The sequence below is a fragment of the Chiloscyllium punctatum genome, chromosome 20 (assembly GCF_047496795.1).
Source record: "Chiloscyllium punctatum isolate Juve2018m chromosome 20, sChiPun1.3, whole genome shotgun sequence".
Taxonomy (NCBI): Eukaryota; Metazoa; Chordata; class Chondrichthyes; order Orectolobiformes; family Hemiscylliidae; genus Chiloscyllium; species Chiloscyllium punctatum.
In genome coordinates, this window is record NC_092758.1 from 17,152,145 (window position 1) to 17,179,811 (window position 27,667).

The following is a 27,667-nucleotide window of genomic DNA, read 5'->3' on the forward strand; positions in this document are numbered from 1 at the left end:
CTCCTTCCCCTTGCTGATTCCCACAACAGGGAATTGAGTGTCTTTGCCCAAAGACTGGAAAAAGAATGGCATTGATAATACTTGAGTAGTTGAGCATAGATGCATTTAAAGGGGCATTTAGATTTAAAGAAATAGAAGGATGTGCTGCTGGTGCTGGAAGTTTATGTGGAACATAAACACCAACACAGCGAGTCGTGCTGAAGATGCCATGTATGTGCGATTATGTTCTGTAAAGCCATAAAGAGAGTTTTTTTCAGCCAAAGTTATATTAAATGTAACATGCTTGTGCACTTGTTCAAAAAAAAAACATGTTGGGAGCAGGAAAAGATAGAGGCACCCATAAAAGTGTCCACACTCCTGGGCTGAAGTGTTTACCAATGGGGCTTTCCATTAATTGTCCACATTTAAGAAGGCTGCAGAGCTTTAAGCTGTTCCTTTCTGCCACAAGAACAAGCAAGTTTTAAAAGCTTTCCAGTATTAGCCATTAAGAATTTGAAGACTATACCCCAAGATAACCAGTATATGCTTCCGTATTTTGTTTAGAAGCCATTTTCAATAACTTAAATTATTTGCAGGTGGTGGATTGGCACTGACTGAGAAATGGGAGATCAACTAATTTTCTGTTTGTGCTATTCAAACATGTACATTGATGAATATCTTAGCACAGCATGCCTTAGATAAAATGTGTGTTCTCAAAACAGCCCCTGATTTGCACTGGTTAAAGGGAGATTTTGCTTTCAATGATAATCAGGTGACTGAGCGAAAGCTATAGAAAGAAACCACTTCTCAAAACTTTGAGTGTAATTTAATTCTGTTCCACTTAATTGTGTCCATAGTGAAAATTCTGTTCTGTGGAGTTAGCTGAAGAAAGCGGAAGGAGGTTTGTGTGGACCATGAGTATTGGTTTGGGCTAGTTAGACTGGCCTGTTTCTATACATGCACTTCATGTCATTCAATATATGGTGGTGTCACTTGATTTTGAAGACTGTAATCTTCTTACTATCTCTATCATTGCTGACACAGGAAAGTTGTAATTATCACCCTTCTTGGTTCTTTTCATATGTTTGTGATAGTCTTTTTTTGCCCTTGTGCTTAAGGTACCTCTGGGAGCACTATAGGCGTATATTTTCAGGAATTTGACCAAATAAGAAAGCTTCAAATTATTGCTAAGATTTTTTTTTGCTTTCTTGCCTTTTTATTGAAAATCATAGGGACTGTTTACAAGTGAATAGCCTATTCAGCCAACTCAGTGATATTATGAGTCAATTATGTATTGTATTACTGATTATATTTATATGATGTTGAGTAAGATAGGGTGGTGTGTTTCTTTCTCTGAACAACATTGGTAAATCAAAAAGCAGTTAAATAAAACTGCTGGTGAAACAGAAAACAAAAACACAGAACATTGGGAAATACCCAAGTCAGAGAAAAAAAACAGCTGAGTTTAACGGTAAATCTACCCTTGAAATATAAGCTTGATATGTCTCCTATAAACACTGATTTCAGAGAACTGGTTGAGTTTTAACAATTTAACTACTTTGGTAATTTTGTTTAGATTGGATTCCCTACATTATGGAATCAGGCCATTCTGCCCAACAAGTCCACACCAGTCTACCGAAGAGTAACCCAACCAGACCCATTCCCCTACCCAATATTTACCCCTGAAGAATGCACTAACACCACGGGCAATTTAGCATGGCCAATCTGCACATCTTTTGGATTGTGAGAGGAAACCCACACAGACAGTGGGAGAATGTGCAAACTCCACACAGGTAGTCACCCAAGTTGGGAATCAAACCTGGGTTCCTGGTGCTGTGAAGCAGCAGTGCTAACCACAGAGCCACCATGCCACCCCTTTACTGTGTGAATGTGATTTGATGAATAAATGGTTGGCTGGTGGGTGCTGCAAAGTGCCTGGAAACATGCAGAAGGCTAAATATTCATTTGCTGCTTTCTCTCACAATGTTCAGTGTTTATTATCCACAGCTGCTGTTATTGACAGTGGTGCCAATTGACTTGGATCCTTGTGTTCCCTACCTTGCTGGTAAACAATATTATGGCTTTAGTAAATGGTGTGATCCGCTGAAGAAATTGCTGCCAACTGATGGGGTGTGACTTGCTCTCTGTAAACGGATCATTGGAATCTCTCCGCATAAGTTTATCAGTCTTGTAATTGAAGTCAATTGAAGAACGGACTGGTCAAATGGTGGTTAGACTAGAAATTCATCTTAAAATAATCCAAAGTTATTCACTTGTCAGTCTACTTTTCTTGTGCTAAGAGCCAACTTATCTTCTGATTTTTCAATCTCGCAGTTGGCCAGAGCCACAGTTAGAAACTCAGTCACTGGAGTCCTAGAGACAGCGAACTATAGAATCAGTAAGAGGTAAGATGATTACCATGGCAAGCAAAGCAAACAGGGTTTTTGATTGGCTTTTGTTTTAACATCATAAGCACCCCTCCCCCTCCATGTTAACTGCCTTCCACCAAAAGAGATGGCCAATCAAAACTAAAACCTGGAGGCTTTGTGTGTTGCCTTTGTTTGTGCTTGTCCTGTGATTTATCACATTCTTTCTTTCAACACAGCTGGCTCGAGCAACAGTGCGTGACCCTAAAACGGGTGTTCTAACTGTAGCCAATTACAGAGTGTCAAAAAGGTAAGGTTTGAACAGAAAGCCATGGGTTCCCTGGGCACCACGGCCTGTTCTATTCTCAAAGTCATCACAGAGGATAAAAGAGAGAAATGACTTGTAGCCTTGGTGGAACTGCATGTGAGGATGTCAACTTGGAAATCATAATCTTAGTGCAAAAGCTTTCTTGCAAATAACAAGCAACTGTCTCAACCTGTCACTGTTTCAGTAGCATTCAGCCAATTATTTCCTTTCTCAAGGTTAATATAATGGGCTTCACACTCTCATGCACTTCAATTTTATAAAATTTGGTGTTGAGATCACAATTCAATATATCTATTCGTGTTCTTGATGCTTTGTGCTGTAGAATAGTCCGATTCTGTGGTGCATACAGCGCAGTGATTTGCACTAGTGATTTTTCTCCATACGGGTCTCCTGCTATATCCCCACTGCATTTTAATATTCCTCTTTATTCTGCAAAGATGTAAGTTCCTTTTTAATATTATTTTAGGAGCCAACTTTGAAAGGAATATGACAATAAATTCTGCTATTCAACCTCCTAGTTTTAACAAAATATTTCTAACCCATTCTTTGCAACTTATCTGTTTTATAAAGGTTGTCAATTAACATGATATTTAATATGACAGGACAGCATGGTGGCTCACTGGTTAGCACTGCTGCCTCACACCGCCAGGGACCCAGGTTTGACTCCACCCTCAGGCACGGTCTGTATGGTGCTTGCACATTCTTCCTATGTCTGCGAGGGCTTCCTTTGGCTGTTCCAATTTCCTCCCACAGTCCAAAGATGTACAGGTTATGTGGATTGACCATGCTAACTTACCCATAGTGTCCAGAGATGCGCAGACAGGATGGATGAGCCATAGTAAATGCAGGGTTACAAGGATAGAGTAGGCGGTGGGTGAGGGTGGAATGCTGTTTGGAGGGTTGGTGTAGATTTGATGGACTGAATGGCCCGCTTCCAAATTGTATAGATTCTATCAACATGATTTCTTTGGGATTTTACATAGTTGGAGAGTTTTGATGTGATTGTTCTTATTTTATTCATGAAAACTGTTATAATTTAACATTGTTAATTATGTCTACATTGCATTAAGTCTGCGTTAGTACTTAAATGTCTTATTCATACAGACATATCAGTTTTCCTTGTGTGAGTTTCACCTGTTCCAACATCGCCTGGTAGTGTTATAACAGCATGATTCTAAGAATGGGAACTGTTCCAGTCACAGTGCTGGGCAGATTACAGAGTAGCTTGGAGCCTAGATTTGGTGATTTTTTTTTCTGCCCCCAACCAGGGATAGAAATGCAGTAAAAGCAAAAATAGAGAGAAACAGGGAGATTTTCTGGAGAAGATGTCAAGGTATATTACATGGCAGTTCAAGGCTGAGAGAAACAGGAGCAGAAGATGAGGTGAATTCAGAAGTGGTAATTAAAGGTAACATATCAGCTTTGAAAGGGAGAACAGACTGAGACAGCTCCAAATTTTAAAGGTACTGGGGTGATTTTAAATGAATATTATTTTTCTTTATTCTTTTATGGATCTGGGTACCACTATCAAGGGCAGTATTTGTTGCCCGTCCCTATTTGTCCATGAATTGAGGATTCTGATAGGCGATTTCTGAGAGTAGTTGAGAATAAAACACATTGATAAGAGTCTGCTATCACATATCTATGATCCTACCTGATCTAGCCGGTGTATTTTTTTTTAACAGCGTTGGTGAACTGGGTGGATTTTTGCATCAATGAATGACAGAAATAGTTGCCATTACTGAAACAAGCTCTATACTGTGCTGTATGGTGCCATTTTTCCCTGCAGTGACACATGATGTATTCAGCAGCAAAATTCAAAAGCTTTTAGATCGAGTTCCAAGTAGATCTTGTGATATCTTAGAAAATTCTGAGAAGTAACCTTTATGATTTACTTCGAGGGAAGCTGTTGCTAGGCGCAAGCTGAGCATGATCAAGATCAACAGCAGATGGCAATATGAAGCTAGTCAGCTCTCTGCTTCTGGGACGGAAGTATGGTGGCTTTCTGCTGTTAAATACTTGATTAGTTCATGGATCTTTGATGCTGGTGAATAGGAGTCCAGTTTTCCAACATCTTCTTGATTCTGGAGAATGTCCTCCTGCTCACTGGGGCCACGTCTTGTGCGAGGTCAGATTCTGTCAACATTGGCTTTCACTCACGCTATCACTCTGGATCTATTCTCTGAAGTTGTCCAGTTAGTGAGCATCCACAGGTTGTGTTCTGGAATTGTGTGCAACTGGAATGGAATTTAAGATTTTCTTTCAAGAAAACCATGGCTGGAATTTTCCGGGCCTGTTGGGGCTCTCAGGAAGCCAGGCAGGGCGTTTTAACTGTGCAAGTAGCAACTTTCTGTTCCCTGTTAAAGTTTATGACTAAGTTTTCAGAACTTTCCAGTAGTGTTGAGTTTCCTGATGATAATTGGTAGGAATACATTTTGCATGTGGCACACTGGCTCAGTGGTTAACACTGCTACCTCACAGTACCAAGGATCCGGGTTTGATTCCAGCCTTCGGCAACTGTCTGTGTGGAGTTTGCATGTTCTCCCATGTCTGCGAGAGTTTCTGACACGTGCTCTGAAATTCTCCCACAGTCCAAAGATGTGCAACTTAGGCAGATTGGCAATGCTAAATTGCCCATACTGTTCAGGGACATACTGGCTAGATAGGTTGAACATGTGAAGTAAAGGAGTCAGGGGATGGGTCTGGGAGGGATGCTTGCTGCTCAGTGTGGACCTGTTAGATCAAATGACCTGTTTCCACACTGTAGGGACTCCATAGGTTTCTGTAATTGTGTTTACAGATGCAATCATGTTCGCTAAAACTAGGAGACACGCCCATTCAAAAACCCTTTAGAGATATGAGCAATGTACCTGGGTGGCATGGTGGCACAGTGGTTAGCACTGCTGCCTCACACCGCCAGAGACTCAGGTTCAATTCCCACCTCAGGCAACTGCCTGTGTGGAGTTTGCACATTCTCCCCATGTCTATGTGGGTTTCCTCCATGTGTTCCAGTTTCTTCCCACAGTCCAAAAACGTGCAGGTTAGGTGAATTGGCCATGCTAAATTGCCCGTAGTGTTAGGTGTAGGGGAATGGGTCTGGGTGGGTTGCTCTTCGGCTTGAACTTGTTGGGCTGAAGGACCTGTTTCGACACTGTAAGTAATCTAATCTAACAAAAAATCTAGGATAGACTTCATCTGCCAAGCTCTGCTGAATACAAATGTCTTCACTAACTTGGTTCCTTCAGGAAAGAAATAATTTCTGTGCAAATGCTTGCAGTACTATGATGGAAGTCTCTCCATTTTATTTCTCACTTATGGAATGTGGGCAAACCTCTGTCTGAGCCAGCATTTATTGCCCATCCCTAATTGCCCAGAGGGCAGTCAAGAATCAACCATATCACCTCCCCTTGATAGCAATGCCTGGCTGTGTCCTGAACCCATTCATGACCAGTTGATGGCACCAACCTTGCCAGTCCTTAAATTGGTCACAGAACTGACAAAGAGTTCTCCGGTGGTTTCTGACTGGTGGACAAGAGTTCCATTGGCTCAACAAAATCCCAGGCATTTTGTCGCCCTCTATCCTGTGAAGTATCTTCAGAGGTTTTTTGTTTGCTTCTGTGAGATCATCTGTCATATAAGTTCTACTATTAGTCTATTCCACTCTATATCTCTTCACAAAGCACCCTCTTAATTAAGAGACCATTTCATTAACCTATTGTATTCTCTCTCAGTCAAGTGTAAATATTCTAGGTAAATGAGACCAAAATGGCAGAAGGGTTGGCCTTATTAAGGCTCTGCAGATATTTTGTAATCTGGTCAGAGATGTTATGATACATCTCTCGAGTAGGTGAGACTTGAACCTCAGCTTCCTATCTCAGTTATGGGGACACTGCCACTGTACCACAGAAGCCCTCACAAAAGCCCTATACAATTGTAGTAAGACTTTTTTTATATATAGCTGTGTTCCTTTCTAATAAAGGCTAACATATCATTGGGCTTCCTAATTGCTTGTCTTGTATGCCTGCTTGTCATACTTTCATTAATTCATGTATAAGGATGGCAAAGTCCATCTCTTATTCTCTCGGCTTTGCCAGTAAACTGGCAGGTGTTTGCTTCTGTTGTCTGGTAAAGCATCTGTCCACAATCCTTTTCATTACATCACACTGCTTGGGAGGTATTTGGATTGGTGTAGGGCAAGGGGCATGCTGCACAGAAATGAACCAGCAACCCGTTTTACTTTACAGAGTCAAGGTGAGGGATGTAAAATGGACTGCTGATTCAATATGTTTGATGCAACACTTCCAGTCACATGGTATAATTGTCATTAAGCAGCAGATGTATTGATAGATCACACAGTAATTGGCAGTTTGCTTTTGAACTTTTATTGGGCATGCTACTGAAACAGTGGGTTCTTAATTTAATTCAAACCTCTTTATCAACTTGCCTCCTCTTTACTGATCTACCATACAAATCTATCCATGGTGGAACTTGCTGAAATTAAAGAGCAAATGTCGGACCATATAAATTGCTGGTTTCAAATTAAAGATGGGTGTGATATGTTGCTAGTCACTGTGTCACTGTGGTTCAGTGTGTCACTATCTGTGTGAAACGCTAATCCAATTTACCACTATATCAGTCTCTTCCTATTGTAGGTTCTTTTACATTTTGTTCTGTTAAAAGGCAACATCACCAATAAAAAATCCTTATGATTGTTTCTGTGGCAAATCACTGCACCAGATGACATCTCACCTTTGAGGTGGCAGCGATTTTAATTTTTAAAAATAAATCATCAATCTATCTGGTCCAACTTTGGAGTCTGGATTCCTGAGATCAACAAAATGCCAGTTCTGCATTGTTGCTACATCAGCATGTCTGTTTAATATACATATTGGACCTTCAGACTGTCCAGTTTTGGCTAATTACATTGTCCCAGTTTGGATACACCTCCCATTTGAGTGCTGTTTTGTTTTGTTACTTGTAGCGCGTGGTTGGATGATGATGAAGATCCCGTTGTGAATAAAGTCAATCAACGAATAGAGGATGTTACAGGCCTGGAAGTAGATACTGCGGAGTTACTTCAGGTATTTAGTTCACAAGTCCTGAATCTGCATTATAATATGACTAAGGATTTACAAGTCTTAGTCTAACATACAGTTTGGACCCATTAACATGTCTACCAATCTTTGATGATAGAGAGGGCCTAGCATAGTAGGAGTATTCCTGATTCCACACACTATCATTAAGGCTTTTTATTGCTACCTCCAAAACATTGCCTGATTCTTCCCCCACCTCGGTTCATCTGTTTCTCTAACCTTCACCCTATTTCTATTACTTGAAGAATTGACTCTTCCAATGTCCCAGAGTGGCTCCCACATTCTACCCACATTCTAACTCATAGAAAGCACTATTACTTTATCAGCAATGTGGATGCTGACTTCCACTGACTACTTATTAATCAATATTAAGGCCTTGCTTTATCTCCGCAATCTCCTCCGTCCCCACAATCCCGGACATTTCTCCACTGTGCCAATTCTAGCCTCATTCACATCCCTAGTATGTAATTGCTCCAGTGTTGACCCTTGTGCCATTGGAACCAAATCTTTGAACCTCCTGCCATTAACCTCTCTGCTTCTCTTCCTCTTGCTCACTCTCAGTCTCTTCTTTCTGTTTCTGTCTTAGTCCCTTTCCTCTCTACTTAAGGCGCTCCTTGAAACCTACATTCTAGAACAGGATTTTGCTCAATCATCTGGCCAAACAGATGATTGTTTTTATTCTTGTGTAGAATGTGGACATCACTGGCTGGGCCAGTATTTATTACCTACACCTAATTGTTTTGGAGAAGGTGGTGGTGAGTGGCCTTTTGAACAATCGCAGTCTGTGAATTCGCCATAGCTTTTTTTTAAAAGGATCTGGATCAGTTCTTGGAGGCAGAAACACTTAAACAGACTACAGGGGAAGAATGAGGAAATGGTACTAATTAACTGTAGTTTTCAGAGGATAGGCACAGGTATAATAAGCCAATGGAGTCATCCTCCTCTCCTGTATCGATGTGATCGTGATTCAGAAAGAGTATCCTAGCCAAATATGATTATCTTTTTGCCTGGAATCCACACACAGTGAACAGCAGGTAATGAGCATTAGGGAAGCCTAACTGATTACTGTAGAGAGGAAAGAAGCCTTCACGGGTGCTAACATCGAGGATGAAACCAAATCACCACCTAAACCTTAAGCGTACGTTATATTCATTTCCACAGTCAAAAGAAAATATGCTACATGTATCAGATAGTTTAAATGATTACAATCATCTGAATGTGTGAAAGAGTTAAAGATGTTGAAACTCAGTGGTATCTTTACAAGCCTTTGGTTAATGTTTCTACTGGTGGAATCCTGAACCAAGATGGTTCCCCCATAAAATAGTATCACTCTGAAAGAAGCTATTCAGTGTGTTGTGTCTGTACTGGCTCTCTGAAAGAGCTCGCCTTTGTTAAATGTGAGTCAGGTTTCTGTTACTTGAAGAATTGACTCTTCCAGTGTCCCAGAGTGGCTCCCACATTCTACCCCCCCAGAAACTTGAGATCATCCAATACTATATTACTTACATTCTAACTCATAGAAAGTAGTATTACTTTATCAGCAATGTGAATGCTGACTTCCACTGACTACTTACTAATCAATATTATGGCCTTGCTTCATCGCCGCAATCTCCTCAGTCACCACAATCTGCTTAGACTTCTCCAATGCACCAATTCTAGCCTCTTTCATTTCGTGTTTCCAATATTCAATGCAATCAAGCCAAAACAATGTGGAAAATCCCGTAGACCACCTCTTGAAAATGTTTTATTGATCATGAAAGAGTTGAATGAGTGGTGAGGTAAAGCACGTTGTAACTGCTACAAGTGAAACTGACCACAAGTTTGAAAAGCTTGTTGCTGTTTTGCGGTCAGAAAGAATTCTGCTTTGTGGTGTGAAATTTAGACCACAGCTGTAACATGTTCCTCTGTAAGCTGCTAGCTGAAGCCCCCTATGAACGGCTGCCTCTCATCAGTCTGTTTTCTTGTTGCAGGTAGCAAATTATGGAGTTGGAGGACAGTACGAGCCACATTTCGACTTCTCTAGAGTAAGTGACAATGAAATCTGTCCAGCATTTGACTCGCAACTTTATTTTCTTCAATCTGATTCTCATTCTGGAGGGCAATTTCAGGCCATTGATTTAGCTCTTATCACTGCCCAAAATTTATCACTAGTTTGCAAATCTTAATAAAATCTGAACAATGGATAAAAATAAGGGACTAAAACATTGCCCTTTTGTGTAAACCATGAAATGCAATTGTTGAAACTGGTTGAAGCTTTTAGTGAAATGATGAAATCCAATGGGATCTTCTAATGCCAGTTATTCCATGTTCTGGACATATTCATGCAACATCCATGTGCTTTGTACTAACCTCACATATATTGCTGGCATCATGACCAAAAGCCCTTATAGTTCTTGTCTTGTTTGCTCAGCTTAGAGTTGCCCACACTGCAGGCTTGCCCTGCAGCCTCTATACACTTCCTGGAGGAGGGAAACCCCAAAGTGCCATTAAAAATAATGTCTGTTTTATTCTGTTTTGTTGAACATTTATTTATTAGTAATGAAAAAATATTCAAGGCAAAAGGAAGATGATGTTTAACCGAATGGGGAGGTTGAAGATAACAGGTCATATGGCATAACCTGTGTTACCTGTCAGAGTTGGTAACCCTATTTGTTAATAGACATTCAAAGTATTCCTGACACTGCAAAATTAAAAAAAGGCCATTTAGTCCCTTAGTCCTGTTCTTGGATCAGCTGAGATCATAATTGACCTAATCTTGTGTACTCAGCTTTCTTCCATATCTCTTAATACCTAACAGCAGCTACCAAAGCAAACCTTTCAATTCAATTTTCTAACTAACGATTGATCATTAGTTACAGAATGACTCCCATCTTTCAAGTGTTGATCTTAATGTTTTTATTCATTCAGGAGATATAGACATCGCTGTCTAGGCCAGCACTTATTGTCCATCATTGGCTACCTTTAAGATGGCAGTAAAAGGTGCTATCTTGATCTGCTGCAGTTCATTTGGTGTGGACCCTCAAAGCCACTAGGGAGAGAGTTACAAGACTTTGATCCAGCAGCAAGGAACATGTTGTATTTCCAAGTCAGGATGATGAGTGGCTTGGAGGGCAACATGCAGATGCTGGTGTTTCCATGTATCTACTGGCATTGTCCTTCCGGATGATGGAATTTGAGTTTGACTGATTGTTGTCACATGTACTAAGATAGAGTGGAAAGTGTTATTTTACATACTACACAGATAGATCATAAGAGTAGCAGAACAGAGTGCAGAATACAGTCACAGAGAAGGTGCAGAGAGGGAGAGGTCAGAATAACATTTGAGAAATCCATTCAAAAGTCTGATAGCAGGGGGAAGAAGCTGTTCTTGAATGTGTTTATACCTGCCTGACAGAAGAGGGTGAAAGAGAATATAACCGAAGTGGGAGGGGTCTTTGATTATGTTGGTTGCTTTCCTGAGGCAGCAGGAAGTGTAGCTTGAGTGAATGGATGGAAGGCTGGTTCACATGATGCTGAAAATGTGTTGCTGGAAAAGCGCAGCAGGTCAGGCAGCATCCAAGGAGCAGGAGAATGCTGATTCCTGAAGAAGGGCTCATGCCCAAAACGTCGATTCTCCTGCTCCTGAAGAAGGGCTCATGCCCGAACCATCGATTCTCCTGCTCCTTGGATGCTGCCTGACCTGCTGCGCTTTTCCAGCAACACATTTTCAGCTCTGATCTCCAGCATTTGCAATCCTCACTTTCTCCTGGTTCACGTGATGGACTGGGCTGTGTTCATGACTGTACTGTCTTGCGGTCTTGGGAAGAACAATTGTCATACCATGCTGTTATGCATCTACATAGGATGTTTTCTATGGTGCATCTATAAAAATTGATAAGATTTCTGGAGCCTCCTGAGGAAGTAGAGACTTGATGCACTTTTTTGACCATTGCATCAACATGTGTGGACCAGAACAGATTGTCGGTGATCATCTTGACAATCTCCACCTCAGCACCATTGATAAAGACAGGGGAGTGCTCTCCATTCTGCTTCCTGAAGTTAACGACCAGCTCCTTCATTTTCTTGACATTGATGGAGAGATTGTTGTCATTATACCCTTCTGCGAATTGCTCAATTTCTTTCCTGTATTCTGTCTCATGTTTTTTGAGATTCAATGTACAATGGTGGTGTGGTCAGCAAACTAGGTAATGAAGTTAGATGGAATTTGGCCTCATAGTTGTGAGAATATAAAAAATTTAGGTAGGGGGCTAAGTACACAGCCTTGTGTAGCAGTGATGTTAAGAATTGTGCTGGAGATGTTGGCAGCTATTCTTAGTGATCACGATCTATGGGTCAGGAAGTTAAGGATCCAGTTGCAGAGGGGAGAGCCAAGACCTAGGTCTTGGAGTTTAGAGATGATTGTGTTTCAAAATTATGGTGTTGAAGGTGGAGCTGTAAACAATATGTAGGAGCCTGTCTTTGGAATGGTCCAAATGTTACTTGCCACTGTAAGCCTAAGCCTGGATTTTGTCTAGGTCTTGCTGCATTTGAGCATGGACTGTTTTAGTATCTGAGGAGTTTGCAATGGTGCTGCAAACATCCTAATTTCTGACCTTATCATGGAGGGAAGGTTGGGAATATTTCATAATTTCATTTCTGAAAATATGGTTGTATTTTTAAACTACAGTCCCCAGTTCTAGATTCTCCAACTGATGTAAGAAACTTGCCCTAATTTACCCAATTTATTCTAATTGTGTAGGTTCACCAGACTTGTTGCTGGGATGACAGGACCTTCTCATGGCTATCACTGGGGTAGCATGCTGGAAATTTAGCCCTGCTATTCTGAAATCATCACTAAAATTAAAAGTTTTTTAAAAGTACACATAATTCTCCAACTTATCTGTCATTTAGACCCAGTTTGATATAAAGCACAGACCAGGTTTCTGTACTTAACTAGAATTACGATATATTGCAAGTAGATAGATTCCAATGACAGATAAATAATTACAAACCATTGACACATAACTTTACTGGGTGAAGTTCTGACCCCGTTATATGGACTCCCCTTCTATTCACATCTCTGGACAGACACCGACAGGAACAAAATAGGTATTATGGGCAGAGAGTGAGTGAGTGGAAAGGCAGTTTCGCAGGGTTTGCTGACTTGTCAAAATGTGCTATTCCTTGATCTTCTTTCTCCAGTTACTTTCATTTGATTGTAGAAAGTACAGGGTGACCGGTTCACACTTAGAAAATTTGATTTACTGTTTAAGAACCATAGTGATCAGCAAGCACTAAGGGGGGAAAGAAATTAGCTTTCTTCAGGCTTGACATGCCTTTACTACAGAATGAAAACAGCTCATTTTGCTCCAGTGTTCTGAAGATTTTGTACTGCCCGTCCCCAAGTTCTTCAGCTATCTGGGAACCAATCACATAATTGTTGATAGGCTGAGGGACCTTGTAATTAATAATTGGCCACCAGTGCACAGAACCAATCAGCTGTTTGTGCCAGCCAAGGCTCCATTTGTACTCACCCCCTAGCTTGATCTCTTCTGCACACTAGGCTTCCACGACTGCTTGAACAAGCAGCTGTGTAAACGGTACTTACATTGAGGGTCAGTTTACCTCATTTCTAAGGGTGCAGCTATCCTTCATCAATCCTTTTTTAAAACAGTCCTTTGCCCATTTCACCTCGCAATCAAACATCCACAGAAATTAAAAAAAAGAATAGCCACAGTCTCTATGAGATTGGGTAACCTTAATCCTGTATCCTCTTGAGTTTTGAAGAGCAAGAAGTGATCTTATTGAACCCGATCAAATATTTAAAGTGATAGACATGGGAGATGCAGATAAGATGTTTCCTCTGGTTGAGGAGTCTGGAACCATTGGACAAAATTTAAAAATAATAGTGTGCTACTTAGGACAGAGATGAAAAGTTATTTTACTCCAAGTTGTGGATCCTTAAAATTCTCTTGCCCAGAGGACTGTGGAATCACAGTTTTTGAGCATTCAAAATCATTGGTAATCAAAAGTCTATCAATCTGTATTTTAAACATAGCCAATGGCATAGGAGAGTATTGGGTAAAGGGCATTGGAATGTTTCTCCAGCCATGGTCATATTAAATGGTGAGCAGACCTGATGGCTGATGGCCTACAACTGTTCCTATCATCCTGGAGATATGGAAAAAGGTTTGGGGGAGTGGCACTTGCTAAATTATTCTTGCAGAGCTGGCATGGTCTTGAGGGCTGAATGGTTTCTTTCTGTGCTTCTACAATTCTAGAAGAATGCTTTGATCCGTGACAATGCTCTTCAGTACTCACCTTCTTTGTGAGGTTATCTCTTACCTCAGTTCGACCCAGAACAACCTCTTGCCCAACTATTCAGTAAAATCTGTATCCACTCCCATGAACTCATAACCTGTTCCACTAGACCATTGTTCTCTGAGAAATGGGTGAGGAGTGGAGTAAGAGGGTGAAATTACTGGGTCTGCAGGAAGACTGTGTATGAGGAAGAAGCCGCTCAGTATCGATCAATTCTGTACAAATAGGGACAGGAGAAAGGGCATTAGTTGATTCAATAAATGATGACACCTAGTTCAATTTCAATGGATTTCACCATCATTTGATAGCCAGTTCCAACGATTGCTGCTCAACCATTTTTTTTAAAATGATTTCATAACTTCAGCATTGCACGTTGGAATCTCTTCATTTGGAATGATTGCAGTAGCAGAAGAAATAAAAAGGAGCAGATGTATATCTGTTTAACACAAGCTCCATCCACTGAGGTCAACAGCTGGACAGGGAATTTTTGCATTCTGTAAGCAATTAAAGAGAGTAAACTACAATATCCTTAAAGCACAAAAGGGGCCATCAATTTGTTTAGAATTTTGCCTCTTTGTTTCTTTAACTGCTGCTAGTGGTTCCTAAAGACCAAAACCTTTCAAGTTTATTTCTAATTACTTAATTTCTTGCAGCTGCAGTAATAAAAGGGATAGTCAAAAAATGCACTGATCATTTAATTACTTGTAAATGTTTCACTTTACTTATTTGAGTGACAATAAAGATCATTCAGTTCAATAAAACCATCTCCTCACCATGAGGCGCAAGTGGCGTTTTGCATGGCATCTTCAAGTCTTAACAGTATTTAGTGAATCAAGTGCTGATTTGTTAATAGTGAGCCTTGTCAAGTTAATCAGGTACTATCCAGGTCTTCTTTTGGACTAAATGTAGAACTTAAAATGTTAGCCATTAAGATAGTTGAATGTAGTGCACTGATTTGACATGATACCACTCCTCACCTCATCATTATCCCTGTTAAAACGAGATATCTTTGTAACATTTGGTAGTCTTTGTCTTTAAGTATACCTGTTACTTCAGCATGTGATCCTACCTGATTGAAGTCACTTGCTGATAGATTCAATGAGAGCCCAAAGATCTAAAAGTGCTGGCGCCTCCAAATAATTTGTAATGTACGTTTTTGCTATCTATCAGCCTGTTCCCTGAATTAATTGAGAATCGCTTGATTGGACCAGAATTGGAATCATTCTGTACCCTTACAAACCACCCTCTTCATCACTCTTAATGAACTGCTTTGCTGCCAATCCAAGCTTTGTTCATTTTTAGGGATTAAGGATATTTATATTGCTCAGTTGTGCTGGCAATGCAATCTGAGTGCTTCTCCAAAATAGAGTCATAGAGTTATAGAGATGTACAGCATGGAAACAGACCCTTCGGTCTAACCCGTCCATGCCGACCAGATATCCCAGCCCAAATTACTCCCATCTGCCAGCACCTGGCCCATATCCCTCCAAACCCTTCCTATTCATATACCCATCCAATTGCCTCTTCTGGCAGCTCATTCCATACATCTTTTAGAATTCAATCTTCTGTTGACCTTTCCAGTTTTGTGAGCAGGTCGTTAAAATATGTATCATCTCCCAATCACTCAACTTTCAAATGAATTTTCTGAAATGTTTTTCTTTAACTTTTGCAATAGCTGCTTAAATAGTTATTTGGGTGCCATATAAGCTCAGTTTATATTTAACTTATCAAAACAATGTTATAAATCACAAAAGCTGTGGTTTTATATGTGTCCCAATCTGTAGCAAATTTTAGGAAGTTCTGTCCATGAAGGATTCCTTAAATTTTGAGACATGTCCAGGGATCTATGAAATGATTTATTCCTATTTATGAATGTTATTCCATTTCATCTCTGTCCACATAGTGCCTGGGAATTATGATGAGAACGCCACTCCCTAATTAAAAATTGTATTGCAGATGCTGGAAATCTGAAATAAAAACAAAATGTTCTGGAGAAACTCAGTAAGTCTGGCAGCATCTGTGGAGGCGGAAACATAATCAATATTTTGAGTCCAAAAGCTCTTCTTTGGAACTTCTTCAGTTCTGCAAATGTTTGCTGTGTAATTGCTTAATCCATTGATCAACTGATTCACCAGCACAAATCCACATGAAAGATGGACTAAAATGTCTCTCTTGAGAGCAGCTTTATTTGCAAAAATTTCAGATTGAATGTATTCAAGTCTCCATTTGTGGTAACAGTGAATTTTTCCCTTGTTTTTGATCTGGTGTTTCTTTCAACAACCCTGGACTGAACCCTCTCTGTCCACAAATTCAAGTACATCAGTACCTGTCTGCATTCAGTCAATGGCAGCATCACAGGTACATTGCCTCAAATAGAGGCCAGTTCCAAGTTCATGAACTCTGTAACCTTTTACTGAGATTTGTATGGTGAAAGCGGCCATTTAGGGTTTAGAAGCTCAATAGAAAGAAGTCTAGGATAAACTTGTCTTTTTTCTCTAAAAATGAAATCTGTTGCAGCGCCCTTTCGACAGCAACCTTGCGACGCAGGGGAATAGACTAGCTACGTTTCTAAATTATGTAAGTACCCATGTGTGGTCGTCCATGCTCTGTGCTTTTGCTGTGCGTGTATTCATTCTCATTTCATTTTATAGAAAGAGGAACAGGATGCTTTCAAAGAATTAGGCACTGGGAATCGTCTTGCCACTCTTTTAAACTACGTAAGTATGTGTGATGATCGATTGGGTAGGACAAGACACTTAGTAACCAAATAAATCAGCAAGTAAGCTAGTCCCATCACTCAGGGGTGCCCAGTTTATCTCTGTGGCATGTTGTGCTCTTCAACATGGGAGGAGGTGAAGATGAGGGAAAATGATCCTGTTATTGCACATGGACATATTGGATCATTTAGATGCACAGCCAGGAGGGAGAGTGGGCCTGTCTGTACAGGAGCCTGCTCAATATCCATTCTATTAATTCATGAGGACAGAAAATTGATCGCACTGCATTTATGAGCAAGTGATCTTCTTCACTCTATGTTAATCTTAAATACTATGCCCAATACAATCTAATACAGACCTCTCAATATTATGGAAATGTTATGAGATACAAAAATTTCTGGGTTAATATTTACTATGTATATGTCAGGCTACTGCATTCCTCTGTTCAAAGCCAGAAGTATGACATATCAGTTTGAACAATTTATATTTTTACAATTCCTCTCTTTTTAGAATGCTTTACAAAATAGGAGAGGTATTCTTAGATTGAAGGTTTATGGGGCCTGAGGTCAGAGACATGATTAAAGGGAGAGATTTCTAGTAAGCTTTTGATGGCACAGGGAAAGGTAATAAAGTTGCTTTACAAGAGATTGCTAGAGCTAGCTGCAAAGATGGAGGAAGATATGAGGGTCAGAGGAAGAAACAAAGGGAAAAGACAACTGCAGAGCACCAGAGAAGATTTTCCAACAGGCAGGCATGAAATTGTTCAAACATCATCGATCTAAATAATCTCTGAACTGGTATGGAACAGCATCAAAATGTGAGTGTGATGATGAGGTGTTGAAGTATACACCTGTACAGAAGGAAGCCATCATCCCATGCCAGCCTGCAGAAGACAAAATCTGCTGAGTTCCATCTCCTACTCTTTTTCTAATAACCATTTCAAATTAAATCAGTTACTTGCTTGATGGTGTTTTCATAAAAGCAGGGCCTGGACGAGTTCACCACTTCCAAATAAACGACAGCATATTGATTTAAATGTTATACCTCCGATAGACCCAAAGTCTTCATGGGTTCCATCTGCTGCCAGCGGAGGCAGTATAAACATGAATCTCCGCTTCTGATCACGCTCCAATTAATTTAGCAGGAACCGGTAATGCACACTGGAATAACTGGAGGAGGGATGGACAGGAAAAACAGCACTTGGGTTACTGTTTTCCATTTGTGGACTTACCTTTTTACCCCAGCTCTCTATCCAGCTTCATTAAACATTACCACAAGCTGTCAGAAAGGAACCTTTCTTTATGGTCTGAATCCTAAAGGGGTTTCAGTGCAGTTATAACGTTAATCAAATAACTGATTGTGGCTGTTGGCATCAAAACATGGATATATTGGTATGAATAAATAATGAATGATGTGAGTGGTTTACCTCCTGTATGCAATCTTCGAAGCATCCATTATCAGTGAAAAAGGATGTTAATAATTTAATAAATAAACTTTGAATCTTTCCTGGCTCCCTATCCTCTGTAGGTTTGTACTTATAAAAGGAAAACAAAATCTGTATGTATGTTTAAAAGTGTCTTGCTGATGATTAGAATATTGACTGTTTAGTTGGGCATATAAAAAAAATACACACATCTAAATCAATGCTTGAGACAAAAAAAAATCAAAATGTGCTGAAGAAACTCAGCAGATCTAGCAGTGTCATTGGGGATAAAGCTAGAGTTAACATTTCATTTTTCAGTAACTCTTCATCAGAGTGCTAATGTTTGCTCAGACTCACTCCTGTCTGCTTAAATCATGTTCACTATTTAGGTTGGTTGAAGCAGCAATGTATCCAACAAATATCTTAACGCACAGGGAACCCTCATCAGTTGATACAGCATTCCACATCCTTTGCCTTCAGCTAGTTTGTTAATACTGATGGGTGCTGGAACTAATTTATTGAGCTACCAAGTTGTTGCTGCACTGCACTACTTCTGTTTGTCGAGGAAACACTGATGTTGCAAGGCTAATAATTAAAGGCTGAGCCAGAATTTTCAAAGTTGGAAAAGTGGAAGGCAAGATTTGCGGTGCAAATCTCAGTGTCACTTCAAACTACGCCTCCGTTCTGAAAGAGGACATTACCCCAAAAGCTGGAGGGCTTTTCGTTCTTTGTATTTGATGTGCAGATCACAGGCAAGCCATCTTTGAGAATTAACCCTCCTCTTTTACTGTGTGTAAATAAGATGTCTTTTTCTCAACAGCAGAATTGTGGGCCTGATCTGGTGTATGCATAGATCTCCCATAAACTGAACTACAGAAGCACCAATAAAAAAAAAACTATGACAACACAATCACTGAGCTTAGATCTGCATGGTCAGGCTGGGTGCAGTTATCCTATCTTTGAGATACTTTTGATTATAGTCTACACATGTCTCACTTTATGCACACATTCGATGCCAACCATCTACCAGTGTTCTGATATTAATTTGCAGGTAGAATTCAAAACGCTCTAACAGTTAAAAATAAAAATTTAATCCTCTTACATGAACCAGAAAAAACTACTCCAGAGACCAGCACTGGAAATTGATGCTGGCAAGCACAGACTTTTCTTAGAGCTACACACGCAAGTTATTTATACATTACTAAGAAAGCCTACGCCAAATGGCGTAGTCATGTTTATTTAGTGACGCTACCCAGTTTCTTTTGTACAATCTGACTGCACAGTCTGTGAGCTGGCAGCAGAGGCAAATTTTTTACTACTGACCTTAAGCCTCACTGGTGAAGAGGTCTAGTCATGGCTACCCATTCTTTGCTTGAAGAGGTTACTGTGAAAGTGAAGGGATTCTTCAGTATCTAATGGGAGAATCTTCCCCTCACTTCTACAATTCAGTCTGTCACCATTGAAACTTGTTTTTTTTCTCTTTAATGTTTTGATCCTCAGTGCTTGCCTATTCTTTAAGCACCCATTAGCTGATGATATTTCAATACCTACACTATCCTGCAATTAGTATCATTTGACTCATTCTTTCACAAAAGCTCGAAGTTATGGAACTCCAAACTACCCTGGGTCTTATCTTCCTCTGGCAGTCTTCAGCAATTTAAAAGCTTGGAGGTGGGGTAACTTTGAATATCATTGAAAATTGCATAGTGGAGGAATGTGGTGAATGCCTTGGAGTGGGGTGAAAAATTAATGGTCGGCCTCCTATTGACTTCAATGGAAAGAATGTTTACTGGTGTATATTGTATGAGCAGCAACAATAGCTGGCATTTAAGTAGCACCTTTAACATAGTGAAGCACAGCAATGCACAGGAGTGTACAATAGATTTCACAGGTCCTCCATCAAACAAAATTTAATGCCAAGCCATATAACAGGACATCCATGAACAAAGGCTTGATCAGAGAGGCAGGTTTTAAAAATTGTCATAAAGGACGAAATAGTGATGAAGAAATTTAGGCAGGGATCGCCTACGCTTTAATTCTAGGGTCCATGAGCTGGTCAGCTGAAGACACATCTACCAATGATGAGCCAGTGGAAGCCGGGGGAACACAAAAGATTCGAATTGGATGAATGTAGAAACCTCAGAAGATCCTGGGATGCTAAGAGTTTAGATTAGATTAGATTACTTACAGTGTGGAAACAGACCCTTCGGCCCAACAAGTCCACACCAACCCGCCGAAGCACAACCCACCCATTCCCCTACATTTACCCCTTTTACCTAACACTATGGGCAATTTAGCATAGCCAATTCACCTGACCTGCACATCTTTGGACTGTGGGAGGAAACCGGAGCAGCCGGAGGAAACCCACGCAGACACGGGGAGAATGTGCAAACTCCACACAGTCAGTTGCCTGAGTTGGGAATTGAACCCGGGTGTCTGGCGCTGTGAGGCAGCAGTGCTAACCACCGTGCCGCCCACTTTAGATTAGATTACTTACAGTGTGGAAACAGGCCCTTCGGCCCAACAAGTCCACACCAACCCGCCGAAGCGCAACCCACCCATACCCCTACATTTACCCCTTACCTAACACTACGGGCAATTTAGCATGGCCAATTCATGGCCAAGAGATTGCAGGGATTGCGCGAGTCAAAGCCATGAAGGGATTTGAAATCTATAATCAGAATATCAATGTCAAGATGTTGAGCCAGGTCCCCGTGTATCACCGTAACTTAAGTTATCTTGTTACCTACTTTGTGAAGTACTTTACTTCTCTTTCAGTCCCTGTGGTATCCTGGAACAGTGCACCCTGTCTTTGTTTTCTCAATGAAAGAAATAACTACCCATTTAACCTTTGTACTGGGAACTCTTTTTTTTGTAGAAGAAAGAGGTGAGAGTAAAGTAGTCACATGAAATACAATTATTAAATAATATTTACAGCACTGAAGTAGTTCATTCAACAGTACTGAAACTCTACATGAGCACCTTGACACTGTAATTCATGAAACCTTGCTAGCACATCCTCTATTACTTCCTCCTTCATGATTTTATCTAGTTTTCCTTAATTCTGTCAATGTTTTCTCCTTAATGAGCACTATTATGCAAAAGACAATGAATAAATTGGCAAGTAAAAGGATGAAGCTTGCCAGGATAAATTTTACATTAATTTGCAGTTGCAAAGTTAAAGCAAAGCCGCCACTTCGAGTTTACATTTCTCAGAAATTGAATGTAATCACTTGAAAAAGCCCTTGTTTGGGTTCATATTCTGCAGAATTATCGCAATGACACTCTCTGCCTCCACCACTTGTTAAACCTGTGTTGGGATGCTGATTAGAATCAGATTGCTGTATGAGTTCACATCATCAGCCTACCCTTTGTCCACATTTCTTTAATGTTACTGATTGCAATCTCTTGCAGCTTAATTTTGCCCACACCAAAAAAAATGCCCTGAACCACAGAACAGGACTACTTTATGCCAATGGTTAATGTGACTAGTTGGCAATCCTGATGCAGTCCGTTGCCTCATTTCCTGCTTTCAGTATGGCCATTATTAAAAGTAGTTTCCCTTGTTATCTCTTTTGAGAATTGACTTCAACTCTGCAGCCCGACCTTCGAAAGTGAAACTCAAGGAGAAGTACTCAGAAGGTACTGTCTTTTCCCAAGAATGAACATTCTCCCAACTGAAATGAGCAAACTATGGTGGCAGATGGCCCCTGGTAATTGACTCTTAACAGCTTTCTGGCTGTGAGGAAGACACATTTTCTTTTCATCCTACTGAGCTGCTGATTCAAGTCATTTCAGATGAGGCATTGAACTATTATTAGGACCTTTGAGGTGATTAATGGGAAGGTTCTGCAGATGAGTGAATCGAGTTACTGGGGAGACTTGAAGAAGTTTGGGTTTACCTCCTTGAAACCGAGGAAGACGTGACCCGAGGGAGGTATTTAGACAGAATAAATAAAGCTAATTATTGCTAATGGCTCAAGATTTGAGGGTCACAGTTAAAGGCGACCTGTAAAAGCTCATTTCATGCAATGATTGGTTAGAATTTGGAACACACTGTTCAATAGGATGCTGGAAGAGGATTCAACGGGAAGCTACCAAAGGATATTGGGAACAAAAAAATTTGAAGAAAAAATTGCAGAGATGTGGGAAAAGAGAACGGGAGCGAGATTAACTGGATTGCTCTTCAGGCGCAGACTGATGGGCTGAGAGACCTCCTTCAGGGCTAACTCTACAATTCTGTTATTCTCCTCCTGCCCCACTCCTGGTGCTTTTTTATTGAGGGAAATTTCCTCAGCTCCTTCGCAATGTATTCAATGCAGGAAGACTTTATAAGGATTACATGGTTTAGCTCATTGTCCATTCCTTCCAAGTCCAGCACATATCCCAGCAAATTGAACATTAATCAAAGAGGAGAACCTAACTGCTAAGTAAGTACAACTGTTCACTGTGGCATAGCATAACAAGGAAACTTAAAAGATTTGATGAACTTAAGCCACTTAAAAAAATGTTTAATCCCATTGGCATTGGTGACTGGAGTTTGGGATAGTTGGCTGGGGAAGTTGTCGTTTAGGAAACTCTATGATGCTGTAAAGCTTATCATCCCCATTGTCTAATTATGATAGCGAATTAATGTGATTGTGAACAAGTCACTAAAGCAAGGGAAGAGGAGGTTGCAGAAAATCAAAACGGAGTTGGCAAAAATGCAGACCTGTTGAAGCAAGTGGGGCAAAGCTATTGATCAAGAAATTACCACATCAGCTGTAGTGAGCAGGCACTTGTACTTTATGTTCCCTCATTGAAGGTTTTTAACTCTTAAGTTCTATTTTTGCATGATATTCGCTGGAGTTTATAAAACTGTGCAAGATAACATCTCACAATGTAATTTGCCATCTGGAATACAAGCTGACTCTAATTCAATCATTTATTCTTCGTTGCATGTTCTTGCATCAGTACCATAGCCAACATATTGAATCCTTTTTTAATGTCATTTACTATCTTATTATCTTTGTGCTGAACTGATAATGCAGCAATGGAAATTGAAATAAAAAGACAAATAGCAATTGTTAAATGGACATGGGCCAGGAAATGCACCGTAGGGAAGCCAGCATCAGAAAAAGGGAATGAATTGTTAATGTACCGGGTAGCACCTGTCTGGTCAGCTCAAAGAATCACCTTTTTAAAAATGACTTGGCAGTAAAGCAAGAGGAGTTTTGAGGAGGACCACAGATCAAAGTAGAGAGTTGACATCCATTTTTACAAAGAGAAAAAGGGCTTGCTTTTAACTCATTCAAAGCTTCAGGAGTTAAAATCAGGTCCGTAGTATCCATCAAATTGTACAGTTTCCCTTCTGTTGTAAGGCCATGAGTAGTTCATACTCTGTGGCTTGCCATTGTATAATAACCACTTGCACATATGTAGCGTCTCTAATATCAGAAGAAATTCCAATGTGCTTCACAAAGTACAACAGATGTATATTGGCATGGTACCAGAAAAAAATTATGCCATACACTACAACAATAGGGACTTACAAAGTAGCCCATGCAAGTCCCAAAACTTAGCCTTCAATGTCTAAGTAACTTCATTTTATTGGAGTCAAAATTTCTCACGCATTGGCTTGTCTTGTTTGAGATTTATGGGTATAAGGACATGGAGGGCTGTTTTTGATATTTTGTCTCATTTGCTGGTTGAACCCTGAATCAAATATTATACCTTTTGATCTGTTACTTGCCTCCCCAACACTCTGGGTTCTCTTGAATATGGCCTAGAGTGTCATCAGTTTGGCCATGTCTGTTCTGATGAAGGCTTAAACAAGTAACACAACAGATTTCAATGCTGTCTTTCTTCATGTGCTTTTATAGGGGTTTCCACTGTTCATATGGTGTACCATTCATTTTTAATTAAAAGATTTTGTGCTTGTGTCAGGAGTAAATGCTGACATGAACTGGTTCTGCTGAATCACCTGTTTTCACATTGTAGCTTTTATATATTCTGTCTAGAATGCTGCAGATTTATTCTTGAGGTTCTGTGAAATGTAAAAACTTTCAGAAAATTGTTCCTAGCAACAATTATTGTAAAGTGCTTGGTATTTGTAGTTTACATTTGAAGTGGGGCCTTTATTTGAGGGCATTGAAATCATGCACTGTGCATCTGATAGTCTTTCATTACCAAGTCAATGATGATAGTTATCCTTATGGTGGCTTGTCTGACACTTAAAATAAATTGACTTATTTTTACTCATGGTATGGAAAGGGGTGTTTACTGCAATGTTGTTTCAGCACTTAGAGCTATATCTTATGTAATGCTTCATGTTAAATGTAATGCTTCTGTACGTAATGTCGAGAGCTTTGTCATGCTGTCAATGTTCACTGCCTGTCCTGTTGCCTGCTTAATGCAAGAATTTGCTACATTAGCTGTTAAGGGTTTCATTTCATTGTTTCATGCTTTATTTAAAAACATCTTTGTCATCTACGCAATGTCTGATCTCAATATGTCTAAAAATATCAGTGCAGTTTGCTAAACAGATATTGAATACATTTTTGAAAGGTTTTTTTAAAATTGAATTCAATCAAGCTATGTTCCAGCTAAAAATACACAGCTTTTCAGATCTATGTCGTGCAGATTATAGAAAATATCAGCAGACTTTATCAGCATTCCTTACCGAAGGATGATAGGATCAGGACTTTCTTTTGCAGAAGTGGCCTTGGATTGGGGAATGGAAAGGTACATATAGCTGGAAGTTATGGCATATGTCACTTCTCTGGAAGCGGACATGAATAATAGCAAGCGGGTTTCTCTGTTTGGCTGTAGTGCCCATTGAAATTTGCCGAACTAAGCACTGGCCAAAGCCTAACCATTCTTCCTTGGGAGGGTCTAGCTTGTCAAGATGTTTGTTCATTCTGTCTGAATGCATGCCAAAGATCATTGTGCTATTCACTGACAGGGACCATATTTTTGGTGTTAGTTTGAAAATTTCAATAAGTGAGATCTTATAACTCAGTGAGCTAGTGTTTTTATTCCAACTCCATAAGTGTGTAATTAAAAAGTTGTTATTTTAAAGTTAAAATTCATAGTGTCAGGGAGGGAAAAGTTAATTTGGCTATGCATGTTGGAGCACGATCCAGCAAGCCCTGTTAGTATGCACACATACTTATTTCCTGACATTATGGCTTTAGCTATTGCTTACTTTGGTCACAGACTTCCACATGAATAGTAAAATGTGAAAGGTAGCCTCCATTGCCTTTGGAATCATTTCCATTGAGAACACAATGTTAAGAGAGGACTAGAAAAATCCCCAATGAAAATAAAAGTATAATTTGGAATGGTGCCAGGCCTGAAACCATTAATGCATAGTTGTGAATGATGGAACTTTTATCCGTCTCTCACCAAGCCCCCCCAAAACTAACTATACTGCTTGGTAGTGGTGCAGAGTAAAAACCACACACTTCCCACACTAAGTGAGCTAAGATGGTGTGATAGAGTCATTGTTGGGCAATAATCGCTTGTTTGCCTAGTATCCAAGAGGGCCATGGCAGAACCTTGTAATGCTGTGCCTGCTCACCTTGAGACGCACCAGGTGAAGCCAAGAAAATTGAGTTCTTTGTGCTTGAACCTATTGTGAGAGAAAGGGCTTGGGGGGAAACAATAGAATCTTCATCGACATTTAAAAGCAGACACAAGGTTAAACAGAAAAGGCACTGCAGCTCAGTCCATACCTGAAAGAGAAAGAAGGTAGCTCAGCCATGTGACTCCATCAGACAGTCAAACAAAAGCTAAGGACTTTTATTGAGGTATGAGATGAAGCAGCAAGAGTTTAAACTGTATTCTCTGTCATTAGCAGTGCTATCATCTGCTGTTTTATACATGTTGCTTATGGTGACGTTGACTGTTTGCAGCTAGAGTCTCTTGAACAGCCGGGTTATGTTGCATCAGCTGCATGCATTTAACATAAGTGATTGTTTCAAATCAAGACTGCCATAGCTTCAGCTGTATTCATTTAACATGAAAGCAACTTCTCCATACAGTCATTTGGCACAATATTTACAAATCTGTTTGTAATTCTGTATACCAGATGAGTGATGTTCCAGCAGGAGGAGCCACAGTATTTCCTGACTTTGGTGCTGCCATATACCCCAAAAAGGTAACTGTTTATACCAATTTTACGTTGCCAATTAATTGTTGTTTTCTGCATATGATTAAGTTTGAAATGAATAGATATGTGGTGTTCTGTTAAATCTCAGAGAAATCTGCTTTTTTATAATCCTTCATTTTTTTCTTTAATAACATCTGATTTTTTAATCTCTCAGCTGCACTGGGCCAAAGCCTGGTAAAACCTTTCAACTAAGTTAATTCTTCAAAATGTCCATCTTCTGATAACTCACCCATTGTCTCAGCATTTATGTTAAGATTTGAGTCGCCATAATCTGATTGGTTCATATTATTTCAGATCCACTCACTGCCAAATACAAGTAGAGATCTAGGAAAAATCTGGGAGAAAACAAACAGAAGGAACTTCAAATCCTTTAAATTATGTATTTGATGCTTGAAGATTAACTCTAGAAAGTGATGAACAAACAACAATTTTTTTTTTACTTCCCACTTGGATTTTTTGGAAGAGAAGCCAATGAATTGCTTCAGTTTATGGAATTTGATTGTCACCATTTAAAAATCTGCCAGTTACACGTTTTCCAGTTGCACCCTGAAAAAAAGAATGTGAATTCTGAGATGAGTGAAATATCAAAGTTTTCTTTGATAAGAGACAAAAGAGGATAAATGGAAAGAAGGTGCAGATCAACCATGATCTTGTTGCACAGCTGGAATGGATGTCCGACTCTTGTTCTTGTGACTTAGTTTGAAAGTAGCTCAGAGATGGAAAGTATAGCTTTTAGTAGATGATGCTGTCTTTGCTCATTGCATACAAATTGCTCTTTCCATCCCTAAGGGGCAGAAAGATGGCTCAGTGGTTAGCACTGCTGCCGTAGCATCGGAGATCCGGGTTCCAATTATACCCTCAGACAACTGTCTGTGTGAAGGTTGCACATTCTTTCTATGTCTGCTCTGGTTTACTCCCACAGTCCAAAGATATGCAGATTAGATAGATTGGCTTCGCTAAATTGCTGATAGTGTCCAGAAATGTACAGACTGGGTGGAATGGCCATGGGAAATGCAGGGTTAGTGGGATAGGATTGGGGCTGAAGGTCTGGGTGGGATGCTCTTCAAAAGGTTGGTATGGACTTGATGGACCAAATGACCTGTTTCCACACTGTAAGGATTCTGTGATTGTCTGGACTACCTTTGACTACAGATCCCAACTCATGTTGTTAAACTGATGCTACTGAAGTTTATTCATTATGGAGACATTTCTTTACCTCCCAAATTGCCTGGAATAGATTTGAATATCGTTCCTAGCAATGACAAGCAATGATTCCAGCACAGCAGACTTCACCATGAAAGGATTGTTC

General features: G+C 40.0%; 1 protein-coding gene across 7 annotated transcripts in view; it reads left to right on the forward strand.

Moving 5' to 3' along the window:
- Positions 1-27,667, forward strand: part of LOC140491938 (prolyl 4-hydroxylase subunit alpha-2-like) — a 98,167-nt gene that overhangs the window by 63,717 nt on the left and 6,783 nt on the right. For 2 of the 7 annotated variants that reach the window (XM_072590418.1, XM_072590416.1), the window contains exons 9-14: positions 2,585-2,655; positions 7,655-7,754; positions 9,737-9,790; positions 16,584-16,643; positions 16,718-16,783; positions 26,278-26,346. In XM_072590418.1, the coding sequence (XP_072446519.1) occupies positions 2,585-2,655; positions 7,655-7,754; positions 9,737-9,790; positions 16,584-16,643; positions 16,718-16,783; positions 26,278-26,346 (420 nt within the window). Of the gene's footprint in view, positions 1-2,313; positions 2,385-2,584; positions 2,656-7,654; positions 7,755-9,736; positions 9,791-16,583; positions 16,644-16,717; positions 16,784-26,277; positions 26,347-27,667 lie in introns of all 7 variants that reach the window. The other 5 variants (XM_072590417.1, XM_072590422.1, XM_072590421.1 and 2 more) reach the window with 4 other exon arrangements.